We start from the raw sequence: 16,978 nt of genomic DNA, 5'->3' as shown, positions 1-16,978 counted from the left end.
CAGAAGAAATGAAATCACATGTTCCACACAGAAACTCGTGCATATATATTTAAAGTAGCATTACTCATAACAGACAAAAGGTGGAAACAACCTAAATGTCCATCAACTTATGAACAGATAAAAGGTGGTGTATCAATAAAACGGAATATTATTTGATTATTAAAAGGAATGAAGTACAGTCATGCACTGCATAACAACGCTTCAGTCAACAACGAATCACATATCCAACAATAGCCCCGTGAGATTAGTACCATATAGCCTAGGTGTGTGGTAGGCTATACCATCTAGGTTTGTGTAAGTGCACTTTATGATGTTCGCACAACGACAGAATCATCTAACGACACATTCCACAGAATGCATCTGCGTCATTAAGCAACACATGACTGTAATGATTCAGGTTAAAACATGAATGAGCTTTGATAACACTATGCTGAGTGAATGAAGCCAGTCACAAAAGATCATAGACTCTATTCCATTTCTACGAAATATCTAGAACAGTCAAATCTATAAAAACAAAAAGCAGAATAGTGGTTGTCTAGGGCTGAGACGGTGGAGTGAAAGGGAGTGTCTGCTAATGGGTACTGCGGTTCTTTCTGCAGTGATGAAAGTGTTCTAAAACCAATTATGCTGATGGCTGCAAAACTCTGTGAATATATCAAAAAACATTAAATTGTACACTTTAAATGGGTAAATGGTATGTTATGTAAATTATATCTCAAAGTTGTTAAAAAAAGAAAGAAAGAGTTCCACAGTTATATTGAGATTTCAATACCCCTCTCACAACTCATAGAACAAGTACCAAAAACTAGCATGAATATAGGAGACCTGAACAATATTATCAACAAAACTGATGTATTTTCCCAAGAGAAATGAAAGCATATATTCCAAACAAAGATAAATGTTCATGGCACCTTTATTCATAATAAACTGGAAACAACTCAAACATCTGTCAAGTGAATGGATGAACATATTGTGTCACATGCATACAACAGCAATATTTCTAAAGACAATAAAAAGAATGAACTATTAATACACACAACTACATTGATAAATCTCAAAATAATTATGCTGAGTGAAAGAAGCTAAACAAGGATTACATTACTCCATTTACATAAAGTTCTGAAAATGCCAATTAATATATAGTGACAGCAAATAGTGATTACCGGGGAAGGGTATACAGAGAAGGGCAGAAAGGATTACAAAGGGGAATGTGAGAATTTTGTGGGGGGGGGGGGGGGGCAACTAATGTGTTCATTATCTTGATTGTACTGATGATTTCATAGGTATAAACATGTCAAAATTGATCAGTGTGTGTATGTTAGACAGGTGAAGTTTACTGAAAATTTACTATACCTCAATAAAGATACTAAAAAATGCGAACACTTGAGCCCCAGCTTATAACTGAATTGGTGGAACTGAGTGGAGCCTAGGCACTGGTATCTATTTTAAAGCTTCCCCTCCTGCCTTCCACCTCCCCTCTCGCTCAATACTCTGCTGCCCCAAAACACATAAGATTGTCCCTGGGAAATAGAATGGGGTGACGGAGTTCAGAGGGTATACTATTTCTTTCCAGCATAAGCCTTTTCTCTATAAAACCTACAACATTATAGAAACTGTTGTTAAAGCACCAAACATTACAACTAACAACAATAAAAAAAATATTAAAGTTGAATCTATTTAACTTTGCACAAACTAAGTTCTCACATGAGCCTATTTCCTCTCAATTTTTTCTTTCCCAGAGAACAACATTTTTATTTAGTCTCAGAAGACCTGAAAAGATTTCAACCTAGTAGTAGACATTATGGATGAAATGATGATTCAACTATGCATATGTAACTTTTACTACTTTCACATTGTGAAATTCAAATAAATATCTCCATAGCACATTATTTTTTTAATTTTCAAATTTTCATTAAAATTTGAACTTTCAGCAAATTTAAAACAATAGATCCATGGTAGTTAGGTTTTATATAAGTACATTTTCACAAGGTTTGGCACAAGTTGACCTTAAATAGAAAGGTTCTTACAGTCATCTTTTGCTAAAATTTCTGTTAAATAAGAGAACTACAGATTTTTTTTTTACTTTAACCAGCTATGTGACAATACTCTATTGAGAAAGAAAAAGGTCTCTCATCACTGCAGCAATTCTCTATAAACCTCCCATTTAGAACCTAAACAATAAGGTGCTTATTTAGAACAACCAGAAGTACCTCTGCCAAGACAAATTAAAAGAATTTTTTTCTTTAAATCTTGGTTTAGTTAAAATTCCTCTAAGACTTCTAAGAATATAAGAATATTCATATTTAAAGTTGAACTTACTTTCTTCCAAATATGTAAATTTGACCCTCAAAATAATCGAGGATTTTTAATATTCCACCCTAAGCTTATTTACTTACATGATCAAAATAAAAATGATGAGAGAAGAATTTTTAAATAATTATCTTATGCTTATTTAAGTATGGAATATCTTCTTCCTCTTTGGAAATTTGATTATCACAGAATCAATTTGAAAAATAATGTAATATGCTAGCGAGCTATGAAACCAAAAAATATAAATATGGCCAATTTCTACCCCTTACATTAAATCCACTACTTATATGACCATAATTATGTTCAACCTTTAAAAACATTCATTACTAAAAGACCCAAGTTAAAAAACAAATTGATCTTATTTTTCCCTTAAAACCCGATATCAAGTTTCATCTATATCTAATGTTATTCTCTCTATAAGATGTATAATTTGGCCTAATACCATCTGCTGATAGTATCTTTCAGCATAATAAGAGATTAAGTTTTGAAAGAAATTACAGTATACGGTGGGCATTTAAAAGATAAAGTTTGAGGTCCAGCCCCAATGGCCTAGTTCAGCACGTTCAGCATGCTCCGCTTCAGTGCCTGGGTTGGGTTCCCACGTGTGGACCCACACCACTCATCTGTCAGTTGCCATGCTGTGGTGGAGGCTCACATACAAAATAGAGGAAGACTGGCAACAGATGTTAGCTCAGGGCTAGTCCTCCTCAGCAAAAACAAAAGAGGAAGACTGGCAATAGATGTTAGCTCAGGGCAAATTTTCCTCAGCAAAAAATAAAATAAAATTTGAATAATTTTTCTCAACATCTTTTTATATGTGCCTATTTCTTTTCAAAGTTACTTTTTAAGCAAGGCTAGACTGATATATTCTAAATTATCCTCAGGTCAAGTATCTTAATACTAAACTGGGAAATAGGAAGAGATGAGCAGAAATAAGGAGCCATCCAAAAACATAAACCTATAAATAATCCCAAATCAATGCATTTTTAAAGATTCTGTAATAGAGATGATAAATACATTTCATCTTAAAGACTAACTGCAAGCAAATGATAGTAGCATTATAAAGTACTCTTGTTAAGAGAATTCTTAAAACTAAGTCCAACAGGCACAATTTCCCATCTATCAGAGTGCTAGATGTTGCATGGAAGACTTCACTGCTGTTGGTTTAGTTTCTTAAGGCTAAAGAACATTTCATCAATTCACACACCAATTAAATGATTTTGAGAAGTCATTTAACTCTCACAGTTTCATTCTCTCTCTACAAAACAAGAAGAATCTTAACTATATCAAAAGGCTGCCATAAGAATAAAATGTAAAATGAAATAACATATAAAATGCTTTGTAAAAAAACGCTTTGTAAAGTGTAAATAATACACAATATAGTTTATTATTATTAGAGTTTTTTCCTCTTTAATATATTTACTCAGAATTTGGGTAAGTTGTTCTTACCAAGTTAGCAGCACTCACATTTGAAATATCTGAAGGGTCCATTTCACTTTCTATCCTTGCTTTCTCTGCTGAAAATCTGTCTTCATTTGTTTGCAAAGGAGGTGTGTCAGCTTGCTGAGTAATTGAAACACACTCTGTATCAATGTAAACAGCAGGTATTTCAGAAGTTCGCACAGAACTGTCTTGTAAGAAACTACTGCCAGAGTTCTTGACATCATCCAATGTACTCACTGTGAACTAACAAAACATATTTACAGAATGAATCAGAGATAATAAAAAATACTCACCAACCACTCCACTCTAGAAAAGCTGATTCTGCTTAACCTATCAACTGTGAAGCAGTAGTTGACTAGCGGCTGACAGACAACTCACTCATCTTTTTTATGTTTCAAGCGTAAGAAAAGAAACGATTAAGCAGCCACAAATTTTATTTGCACACCTATAATGTATAGGGCACTGTTAGAAGTGCTTTAAGAAATTAAGCAACATATATTGTAATTATATTTTATTTTAGTAGGCTGATTCTTGACGAGTACTTTATATGCCTCACAAAAGAAACCTAGTCACAAGTATAATACTTTGTCTCATATTCAAACAACTAAATGTATTCACAAGGTTTTTGAGAAGATTGTCTAATACCAAATGAAGGCAGTTTTCACCAAAATATAAACGGCCTTTGAGGGCATTTTAATCAAAAACATGAAATTTTCTCTCTTTTTAATTAATATTAACAGAACCCCAAAGTATCTTTCATGGAGACCCACAGGGTATATAATAGCAATTCTCACATATAAAAGAGAAATACACCATAAAAACTACAGTATATCCGAGAATACAGTCTCATTATACAATTCATATATTTTAGATTTTGATATTCCTCCCATTCCCCTTTACATATATTTAACATATCATCAACAGAAATGTGAAAATGATCTAAAACAAATATAACATTGGCTTAGGCCAAATACATACCTATTTTTTAAAAACCTTTCTAGTTTAGTAAATGGAAGCAAGCCTTTATTTTCACTTTCTAACACAGTACAGAAAGAACAGTACTGTGTTTTCCAATTACACTCAGCATAATGAGCTCCAAGTAGAAGAACTAAAATCTAAAATTGTGAATTTGAAACTCACTCACATCACTACTTAAATAAACATTAGATAAACATTGCAGTGGCCATAAACTCCAGTTTGATTAATTATTTATATAAATATTAAACTTGGCCAAGTCTTATAAACTACTTTAAAAATTCTACGATTGGTCAGAACTTAAAGTGTCCCAAAGTGTCGATTTTAGCATAAGCATTATTTAAATTGCATCGCATTGTTTATATTGCTATCAACATTATCTATACATCAGTCACCATGGTTTATAATCTTCTTGGTAATATTTATATTAGCATTTCTGATGTTTACAATATTGTCAACCCTGTTTATTAAAAAATCAATATCATTTATAAAACAAAATCAAAGCTAAACTATAAAGTAATGCTAAGAAAAGATATAAATATTCTAATTCCATTTTTAGAATGACAGTGGAGAAAACAAATATTATTATTAGCATGGCTACCATCGGCAGTCAACTTTTATACTGAAATATTTTAGCAAAGTTTAATTACTCAAAAGGTCTATGTATGGATTATTTCTGAAATCCCAAAATCGTATAAGTTTATATATTTCACAAAACCAGAATAATTTTTATATTGTTAAATGTTATAGCTAAAATACATGTTAGCAATAATTCTAGATGTTTAAATGATATAAAAAGTGATTTCTTCACAGAGTTTACCTATATTAAAGTTGCTTAAAGTTACATCCAACAAATATGCACTGATTATTTTCTATGTGTCTAGGACTCTGCTCCATACTGTGGGAAATTAAGATATAACACAAGATATTGCCCACAAGGAGCTTCCATGAGCCATCATCATCAAGAAGGAAAACTTGGAAGTTGAGTACAACTTCCAATAAAAATAAACATCCTAACAAGTCAAAGGAGAGAATTTTAAAAAGCAGATATTATTCTAGACTGAGAAGTATTACAACAATTTTACAACCTTTTTACTTAGCCCCTGTACCATATCAAAGAACATCTCTTATATTTCATTAGTTTACATAAAATGATACTAATTGAATATAATCTTCATGTAAACCATTATCTAAAAAAATGCATTCCTTCATCAAATAAGTCAAATAAACTTCAAAGGGACTAACAGAAGAAATATTTCAAATATTAACTTTAAAGAACTATATTAAATATTAGCATATTGCTCTACACTCAAACGACAGAAGTGAAAGTAGAGGAAGTTCAAAATGACCCCTACTTTCATCACCACTTTTAACAATACTTTAAATGAAGCAGGAGGACACCACTTTAACCAAGTAATCAAAGTTAACAACAAACTTAGGCAAACTGATACCATACGCCTCTAGATGTGATGCTAAGGACAATCACTTTATTTCTGTCAAAAATGAATAAGCCAAAATGAATAATGAACGAACTGAAGGACATTCTACAAAAGAATCTGCAGTGTATTCTTCAAATTTTTAATGCCACGAAAGACAAAAATGGGTTGAGTAACAGTCCCTGGTGAAAGACATTAAAGAAACAAAGCCAAACACAATGTTTGATCTAGACTGGATCCCAGATTAGGGGGAAAAAATACTATGAAGAAATTATTTAGAAACTGTGAAATTTTGAATATGAACTGCAAATTAGATAATAACATTATATGAATGTCATATTCTCTGAATTTTGTAACTATAATGTAGTTATGTAAAAGAATTTCTTCCTTCTTTAGAGATACATCCTATAATATTTAAAGGTGAATGGCTATAATGTTTGCACATTACTCTCAAATGTTTAGCATACGATATGCGTGTGGTGCGTGACATGTAAATATACAGAGGGGAAAAAAACGTAGCAAAATGTTAATCTGTGAATCTAGGTAAAGGAGAAAGGAGAGTTCATTGCTCTATTCTTGCAACTTTTCTGTAGATCTGTAATTTTTCATAATAAAAAGTTAAAACTGAAGTAGAAAAATAGTCTTATTCCAGCAGAAACATATCCCTTATAAAAAAGCAGTAAAAGGATTTTCAGAATGTACTACCTGGGATCTTTCAGCAAGAGGATGGTCACAAAACTGTAATGAGTCTTTGGGCCGAGATTCTACAGTATTAGAAGGTCCATCTCTGACAAATTCACCTTTCTGTATGCTTTCATCAGGTAAAAGACGTACATTTTCTTTATCACTGTCATCCTTCGATCTTAATGCTTCTGTTGCTAATGAAAGTTTTGGCATCACTGCTGTTGATCGTGAACGAACAGGCCTTCCTCTCTGAACAGTCTCCCATCCTTCAGCATCTTTCCGTTCTATGCAATTGAGGGGAGAAAATAAATCAAGATTTCTTTAGGTGATAAAAATTTTCCAACCTAACTCCCATTAGATTTAACTAATAAACAAACATGACGCTAATTACTATGCAATGTGTTTCATGTATGTGTGTGTGTGTGTGTGTGTGTGTGTGTGTGTGTGTAATCTCTAATCCCTACAACTATACAATGGGGTAGGAATAATTACTCCTATTTTACAAATGACAAAACTGAGATTTAGATTAAGACTGACCTAAGCCCACACAGTCAAAAGTTAATAATAAACATTTATATAGTGTATATTACCACAGTATACTAGCACTGTTCTAAGTGCTTTACATATATTAACTCTTTTAATCTTCAGAACAACCCTGTAAGATCAATACTATCATCCGCATTTTACCAAGGGGGAAACTGAGACAAAGACGGGTTAAGTAACTTGCACAAGGTCACATGCATAGTAAACGTAAAGCCAAGATGCAAGTCCAGGTAAATTGGTTCTGGTGACCATCACCCTAATGACTATATAAAAACTGCCTCCCCATCGTTCAGAATCCAAACATAGGCCTAGCTCCAAAGTCCAAGTTCTTTCTTCTATCCCAGTCCTAATAACATACCTTGACCTAAAAAAAACCATTTCAATGATCATAAGATTACAGAAGGTTAACTGAAGGAATCCTAGAAAATCTAGTCCAGGTTTTCACCACACATACAAGGAAACTGAGGGCCTGTGTCCAAAGTCACACAACAAAACAGCACAAAGTAAATAAGAATCATCCACTAAAATGTTTCAAAATATCACAACCTGAGTTATATATGTATATAGTGACGTATATAGCCACAATTTTAAAATTTTATAGGCTAACTGTAGTCTTTCAAAATTAATACAAAGCCAGTTCTGGACAAGATGGAGTAGCCTCACCTTCATTTCCAGGTTCTTCTCCTTACAACTAAAAACCTTGGACAAAAAACACAAAGTAAACATAGGAAGATTTTAAGAGACAGAAAGAAGTAGGCGGACTGCCTAAGGACCCTGGGACTTCATAAGCAGCAGAGCAGTGAATTCTTCATGTTTCTTTATTGCTACCTATATATTTCAGACAGGACACTGTGAAAACCTCCAATCAAGAAGGACCAACAGGTATAGACAAAATAGGCATCAGCAACACCTGTTTCGCCAAGCAACAGATAAGGGAAAAGGTGGCCTAAAAAAACAGAAAATCCTTTTGGCAATATTCACTATAGTTCAGCCAAACATTAGTGGGAACCTCACTCCCCATGATTTCAACAGGGGTAAGCAGGGAGTTGAACTTCCACTGTCCACATAGCAGAAGGAGATGGTGGTCTGATTCTCCCATCAAAGTAGTGTCAGCAAAGTCAAATGGCAAGCTGAGCCTCCACCTCCAATTAGCATTAATGAGACTAAACAAGACAGTAGGAACTGGAGTTACTAAGCACACCACTTTCCCCCATGCCTAGTGTCAGTGTGGCCCAGTGGGAAGCTGAATCTCCACACCCACCAAGCAGCAATGAAACTGAATGAGGCAGTGTAAGTCAGAAATGGTAGACACTGGTCCTTCCTACCCCTAGTGCCAGCAGGGCCAAATGGTGAGCACAGCCTCCATCTCCATTCAGCATCAAAAGCAGTGTGAAACAGAACTAGTCAATATTCTGTTCTCCCCCTCCCCCAGTGTTGGCAGGTCCCTGTAGAAAGCTGAGCTTCCACCCACATCAGCATGAATGCAGCAGAACAAAGTGGTAGCCAGCAGATTTACTTGGCACTTGGATACCCCTTCCCCTTGCCATGATGTCAGCAGGGCCCAGCAGGGAGCTAAGATTCTACCCCACACTACAGAAACAAGACATGTGAATCAGTCCTCCTTTCACTTTGCCCATTCCTGGTGTCAGTGGGGACCAGCAGAAAGCTGAGCTTACACCACCAGTAGGTGCCAAGGAGGTGGTGTAAGTTGGTGATCCAGTTTTGCTGGAAAGGTGTCACAGGCACCAAGAACAGAGTCTCAGGGACCTGTAGGACACCAACAAAAGAGGTGACATTTGTGTCATCAGAGTCCCGGGAAAGGAGACAGAGAGTGTAGGATTGAAAAAGTATTTGAAGAAAGAATGGCTGAAAACTTCCCAAACTTAGTGAAAGACATACAACTACAGATTCAAGAAACTAAGAAATAAATGCAAAGAAATCTATGATAAGACACATCATAATTAAACCTCTGAAAAGTAAAAACAAAGAAAAATTCTTGAAAGCAGCCAAAGAGTATAGATACATTATCTACAGAGGAACACCAATTCTAATGACAGTGGGTTTCTCATCTGAAACAATGGAAGCCAGGAGGAAGCAGCACATTTTTGAAGGACTGAAAGAACTGTCAATTGCAAATTCTATATCCAGTGAAAATGTCCTTACGGAATGAAGGGTAAATAAAGGCATTCTCAGATGAAGGAAAAACTCAGATAATGTGTCACTAGCAAACCTACCCTTAAAGAATGGCTAACAGAAGTTACCTAAAGAGAAATGAAATAACAAGAAAAGGTGTAAAAAATCAAAAAGGAAAGAATACTGGAACGGGTAAAAATAGAGGTAAATATAATAAACTACCCTTTTTCTCATGAGTTTTTGAAACATATTTGACAGTGAAACAAAAACTATAACACCATTTGAAGTGCAGCTCAATATATTTAAGAAAATTATATTTAAAAAGTAGAGAAAATGAAGGGAACCAATTAGAAGGTTTCTACATTTCACTCACAGTGGTAAACACCAAAACCGGTAGACTATAACTGACATATGTATAATGTAATACCTAGGGCAACAACTAAGAAAACCATATAAATAAATATACTCCAAAACACTATAAATAAATCAAAATGAAATCATAAAAAAGTTCAAATTACCCACAAGAAGGAAAAAAAAGTGCAACAGTAGACAGAGAAACAGAAAACTAATAAAATGACAGACTTACATCACAACATATCAATAATTACCTTAAATATAAATGGTCTAAATATGTGAAATAACACAGACTGGGAGAGTATATTAAAAAACATAATTGAACTATACATTATCTACAAGAAACTCACTTAAATACAAGGACATAGGTAGGTTCAAAGTAAAATGATAGCAAAAGATATACTGTGCAAACATTAATAAGGAAAGCAGGAGTGGTTATAATAGTATCAAAGTAGACTTCAGAGGAAAGAAAATCACTAAAGACAAGATACATTATATAATGATAAAACCATTCCACAGTGAAGATGTACATTCCTATGTATATACAAACCAAACAAAAGAGACTCGATACACAGAGAAAAAAACTGATATAGCTGAAAGGAAAAAGAGAAGAATACACAATTATAGCTGAGGACTTCTAAATCTGACAGAACTACTAGACAGAACAATCAGCAAGGATACAGAAAACTTGAACATTAGAGTCAACCTACAGGATATAATAGCATATTTAGAACAGCCTATTCAACAACAATAAAATATTCTTTTTCAAATGCTTACATAACATTCAGCATGACAGACCATATCCTAGGCAATAAAATAAACTTTTAACAATATAAAATAACTGAAATCATACAAAGTATGCTCTCTGATCATGACAGAATCAAATAAGAAACAAATAACAGACAACAAGAAAATCTCCAACCACTTATAAGTGAAACAATACACTTCTAAACAGTCCATGGGTCACAGAGGAAGTCTCCAAAAATATTTTTTAAATACACAGAAATAAATGAAAATGAAAATACAACATATCAAAATATATGGGATGAAGTTAAAGCAGTACTATGAGGGAAATTTATAGCTCTAAATGTTTACATCAGAAAAAGTCTCAAACCAATCATCTCAGTTCCCACCTCAAGAAACCAGAAAAAGAAGAGGAAAATAAACCCAAAGGAAGCAAAAGGAAGGAAATAATAAAGACAACAGCAGAAGTCAATGAAATTGAAAACAGGAAAATCAATGAAATAAAAACCCAGTTCTTCTTAAAAATCAAACTTGTTAGACCTCCAAGCAAAACCAACAAAGATAAAAAGAGAGAAGACACAAATCACATCAGGCATGAAACAGGGACACAGTAGTACTGACCTTGCAGCCATTAAAAGTATGAGAAGGGAATACCATGAAACTATGCTCAATAAATTCAACAACACAGAATAAATGGATCAATCCTGCAAAAACCACAAACTACCAAAACTCAACCAAGATGAAATAAACTATCTAAATAGTCTTATAACTATTAAAGATACTGAATGTGTACTTTAAAAGCTCCCCAAAAACGGAATCTCCAGGCCAAAACGGTTTCCCTGGCAAATTCTACTTAACATTTTTAAAAGAATGAACACCAATTTTACACAAACCATTCCAGAAAATAAAAGGGGAGGGAACACTTCCCAAGTTATAAGGCTAGTGCTACCCTGATACAAAAACACACAAAGACAGTGTGTTAACACTAAATACCAATATTTCTCATAAACACAGATGCAAAAACCTTCAATGAATTATCAGCATATCAAATCCAACAATGTATAAAAAGAATTATAAACCATGACCAAGTGGAATTAATTTCAGCTATGCAAACCTGGTCCAATATTCAAAAATCAATAAATGTAATCCACCGTTGTCAACAGCCTAAAAGGGAAAAATCATACGATCAGATTAACTGATACAGAAAAGTCTTTCACAAAATCCAACATCCACTCATGAAAAAAATTCTCATTAAACTATAACGAGAACTTACTCAACTTGGTAAAAACCAACCACAAAAAACCTACAGCTAACACATACTTAATGGCATAAAACGGAATAATTTCTCCCAAGATCTGAAAAAAGGAAAGGATGTCTTGTCTCATCATGCTTCTTCAACATGTTACTGGAAGTTCTAGATAGTGCAAAAAGGCACAGAAAAATATATATATACAGACAGGAAAGGAAGAAATAAAATTTTCAGATGACATGATTAATTATGTAGAAAATCCCAAGAGATATACATTAATACTCCAAGAATTATTACATGAATTCAGTAAAGTTGCAGGATACAACATGAATGCAATAATCCATTGCATTTCTATAACAGTAAACATGTGGAAACTGAAATTAAAAGCAATTTACAATTGCACTAAAGAAAATGAAATATTTAGTAATAAGTCTAACAAAAGAGGCACAGAACGTGCATCCTGAAAATAAAACTGGCTGATGAAAGAAACAGCAGAAGACCTAAATAAATGGAGAGAGATACCATGTTCATAGATTGGAAAATTCAGCATAGTAAAGTTGCTAATTCTCGATCAACACTTGTAATGTAATTTCTATCAACATCCCAGCAACACTTTTTAGACACAGACAAGCTTATTCTAAAATTCATATAGAAAGATACATGACCTAAAATAGCTCAATACAATTTTTAAAGAGAAGAATTAAGTGGAAGCAGTCACTGTACCCAATGTTAAGCCTCACCATAGAGCAAGAGTAATCCAGACAATGTAGTGGAGCAACAGACATACAGATCAGTGAAATAGAATACAAAATCCAGAAATAGACCAATACAAACATGCCCAACTAATTTTCGACAAAATTTCAAGAGAGAATTTCCAACAAATGGTGGTGGGGCAACTGGACATCCCTAGGCAAAAAAAGTGAACCTCTATCTAAAACTCACACTTTACCCAAAAATTAACTCAAAGTGGATCACAGATTTAAATGTAAGATGTAAAACTATAAAAAACTTTTAGGAAAAGAAAAAAATCTTTCTATGGCTAGAAAGAACCTATGGCTAGGCAATGAGTTCTTAGACTTGACACCAAAAGTATGATCCATAAAGAGAAGACTTCATGGACCTTACCTAAATTGAAAAGTTTTCCACTGCAAAAGACTCTCTGAAGAGAACTAAAAGACAAACAACAGACTGGTAGAAAATATCCAACAAAGGACTAGTGTCTAGAGTATGCAGAGAACTCTCAAAACTCAACAGTAATTTACGAACAATTCAAGTAGAAAATGGGCAAAAGACATCAACAAACATTACACTGAAGAATATATACAAATGACAAATAAGCACATAAAAGATGTTTAACATCATTTAGCCATTACAGAAATGCAAATTAAAACCACAATGAGATATCACTATATACCTATCAGAATGGTTAAAATAAAATATAGTGATAACACTACATACTAACAAGGGATGGGGAGGAAAGAGAGGCTAGAGGGGTGTTAAGTAAAGGGTATAAGATTTCTTTTTTTTCTTTCCAATTTTATTGGGAAATTATTGACATATACCACTGTATCAGTTTAAGGTGTACAACATGTTTGATATATGTATATACAGCAAAATGATTATCAGAGTAAGGTTAGGTAACATCCACTACCTCACATAGTTATAAATTTTTTTCTTGTGATAAGAACTTTTAAGACCTACTCTCTTAGCAACTTTCAAACACATAAAACGTTATTAACTAAAGTCACTGTGCCATACATTATATCTGCAGAACTTATTTATCTTATAAATGCGAGTTTGTACCTTTAACCACCTTCACCCATTTCTCCCAAACCCTAAACCCATACCTCCAGCAACAACTAATCTATTCTCTGAGTTCGTTTTTTTCCTTAGGATTAGACATATAAGTGAGACCATATGGTACTTTTCTTTCTCTGTCTGACTTATTTCACTTAGCATAATGCCCTCAAGGTCCAGCTATGTTGTCATAAATGGCAGGATTTCCTTTTTTATGGTTGAATAATATACCATTGTATGGGGGGGGTGTATACACACATATATACACACACATTTTCTTTATCCATTCATCTGTTGACAGATACTTAGGTTAGGTTGTTCCAATGTCTTGGCTATTGTAAATAGTGCAGCAATGAACACAGCAGAGCAGCTATCTCTTTGAGATAGAGATTTTCTTTCCTTTGGATATATACCCAGAGGTAGGATTGCTGGATCATATGGCAGTTATATTTTAATTTTTTGAGAAATAGTCACACTGTTTTCCATAGTCGCTGTACCAATTTACATTCCCAGCAATGAATGGTACACAAGGATTGTCTTTTCCCTACATCCTCACCAACACTTGTTATCTTGTCTTTCCGATGACAACCATTCTAATAGGTATGAGGTGATATCTCATTGTAGTTTTGATCTGCATTTCCCTGATGATTAGTGATGTTGAGCACCTTTTCATCTACCTGTGGGCCATCTGGATATCTTCTTTGGAAAAATGTGTATTTAGTTCCTCTGCCCATTTTTTAATTGGATTGTTTTTTGCTATTGAGTTGAATGAGTTGTTTATATATTTTGGTATTAACCCCTAAGGAAATATATGATTTACAATTATTTTCTCACATTCTGTAGGTTACCTTTTCATTGTGTTGGTGGTTTCCTTTGCTGTGCAGAAGCTTTTTAGTTTCTCTTATTTTTGCTTTTGTTGCCTTTGTTTTTGGTGTCAAATCCAAAGAATCATTGCCAAGAGATTTCTTTTTGAGGTGTTGAAAATGTTCTATAATTGTGGTTATAGCTGTACATATCTGTGAATATACTAAAAATAGATGAATTGTATACTTTAAATGAGTGAATTTTATGCTATATAAATTGTATCTCAACAAAGTTGCTATAAAAAATTAATAGGAAAAAGTAAGCTGATTTCAGAAGCTGATTTCTGAAAAACTGAAAATCTACATCACTGTGAAAACGACATTTTGTCTGAGTATCACAGACCATATCATCACATGATGCACTAAAAGGAATGAATTTGATTTCAAGGGGAAAAAAAATACTTACAAAATGCTCATTCTTATAACTGGTAACTCATTATCCTATTTTTTAAAAAACACTGACTATGTTAATATATTGTGTATTATATTTTAAAATAAAGATTTGACAGAACCTATAATCTTTTACTTCACAGATATGGACTTTGAAATCTCTCAGGGGAAAGTATGTTTAAGTTCATTTTGTATTTTCTTTTAACTTTTTATTATGAAGATGTTCAAATACACAATATAGAGAAAACAGTATTATGAACCCCATATTCCAATCATCCAGCTTCAATAATTATCAATTATTCTGTCTCTCTTATTTCATCTATTTCTTCTTCTGTTTTTTTCTCTGAAATATTTTAAAGCAAATCCTAGACATCATATCACTTCTCCTGTAAATATTCAGTGTGTCTTTAAGAGACAGGGATGTTTTTTAATGTAACAATATCATTGTGGCAACCAACAAAATTAATAATAAGACCTTAAATAATATACTATCCAGTCTGTGTTCAATTTTCACCCATGTTTAAAACTTTTTAAACATTCAGTACATAATAATATTATACATTATTGCTTTATCCTTTAATATATATATAAATAAAAAGAAAAATTACAAAATCAACTTTATAAAACCACACATACCAAAAGAAAAAAACAACTAAATTATGAAATTAAGTTTAACAAAAGATTTTAGTTTTCAGTTAATTTGACTGGCTTACTCTCAGGAGTACTATGATTAATAACTTTACTTTTAAAAGGAAAGAAAAACATCCCTCTGTGAAAGCTTTCCTATAGAAAGAAATATTGTTTAAAACTTGGACCTAATCCATTAACCAATCTTAAGATGGCCAACACAAATACTATCATGTAATTAAAAAAAAAATTGAAATAGCAGAAGCAAGTCAAGAGGAGTATATCCAATAGAAACTATAACATGGGTCTCTTGGACACTAAGAAATTAGTTACGGACAAATTACATTTTTAATGAATCTTCGGCAAAAAATATATTGAAAAATTATTCCCATAATGAAGAAAGTTTTTTGTGAACAGCAAATCATGCTATTAAACTGTCACAGAGCTTCTGAATACTTAGAATAATCTTAGAAGTGCACAAAACTCAAAATTCCATTTCATATCACAGTTTTTACATTCCAGAACTTATAAAGTTTTTTAAATTTTACAAATGTCATTAATGAAACAGCACTAAAATAAAACCAATAATGAAAAGCTCTGAAATAATCCCAACCCAGGTGTGATTTGTTATCATTTTTATTTATCTCTGTATTTAATTCACTAATATTTTGTTTAGGATCTTTACCATCAATGTTCAAGAGAAAATGTTCTATTATAATATCCTTGTTAGGTTTTGATTTTAAGGTTATATCAGCTTCATAAAACGAGCTCCACTTTTTAATTCTCAGGAAGAGTTTCTCTAAGACTGATTTTATTTTTACCTTAAATGTTCAGAAAAATTCACAGGCAAACCACATTAACCTGGAATTTTCTGTGTGAAAAAATGTTTAATTATAGACTCACATTTCTTTTGGTGAGGAAGATTCGCCCTGAACTAACATCCATTGCCAGCCCTCTTCTTTTTGCTTGAGAAAGATTAGCCCTAAGCTAACATCTTTGCCACTCTTCCTCTACTCTGTACATGGGATGCCTCCACAGCATGGCTGATAAGTGGAGTAGGTCTACATCTGGGATCCGAGTCTGCACACCCGGGTCGCCAAAGCAGAGTGCAAAGAATTTTAACCACTCCGCCACAGGGCTGGCCTCCCATATGTTTAAATATTTACAAGTTACTTCAAGTTTTTTAAATTCTTGCTATGCAAGCTTTGTTACATTGTGTTTTTCAAGGAATCTGTCAGTTTCTTAGTTTCTAAATTTAGTGTACAATATCGTTCATAATATCTTCCTATTATCTTTCTAATATCTGTGGGCTCTCTACCAACACCCCTATTCCATTTCTGATGTTATGCCCTGTCTCTTCTTTTTCGTAATCAGTATTACTACAAGTCTGTTCAATTTATTAGTCTATTTGTAAAACCACCTTTTGGCTT

The 16,978-nt window shown here is 33.2% G+C and overlaps 1 protein-coding gene across 10 annotated transcripts in view; it reads right to left on the bottom strand.

Moving 5' to 3' along the window:
* Positions 1-16,978, bottom strand: part of SCAPER (S-phase cyclin A associated protein in the ER) — a 513,402-nt gene that overhangs the window by 342,706 nt on the left and 153,718 nt on the right. For 7 of the 10 annotated variants that reach the window (XR_006887542.1, XM_046653964.1, XM_046653961.1 and 4 more), the window contains 2 exons: positions 6,870-7,132; positions 3,760-3,996 (listed from right to left, as the gene is read on the bottom strand). Coding sequence is in view for 9 of the 10 variants with exons in the window: in XM_046653964.1 (XP_046509920.1) it covers positions 3,760-3,996; positions 6,870-7,132 (500 nt within the window). In the remaining variant the exon portion in view is untranslated. Of the gene's footprint in view, positions 1-3,759; positions 3,997-6,869; positions 7,133-11,736; positions 11,756-14,516; positions 14,579-16,978 lie in introns of those variants that run through there. The other 3 variants (XM_046653968.1, XM_046653969.1, XM_046653966.1) reach the window with 3 other exon arrangements.

Source organism: Equus quagga, chromosome 2 (genome assembly GCF_021613505.1).
Source record: "Equus quagga isolate Etosha38 chromosome 2, UCLA_HA_Equagga_1.0, whole genome shotgun sequence".
In the NCBI taxonomy this organism is placed as follows: Eukaryota; Metazoa; Chordata; class Mammalia; order Perissodactyla; family Equidae; genus Equus; species Equus quagga.
The sequence above is the reverse complement of the archived record's forward strand: the minus strand, read 5'-3'. Positions and strand labels throughout refer to the sequence as shown.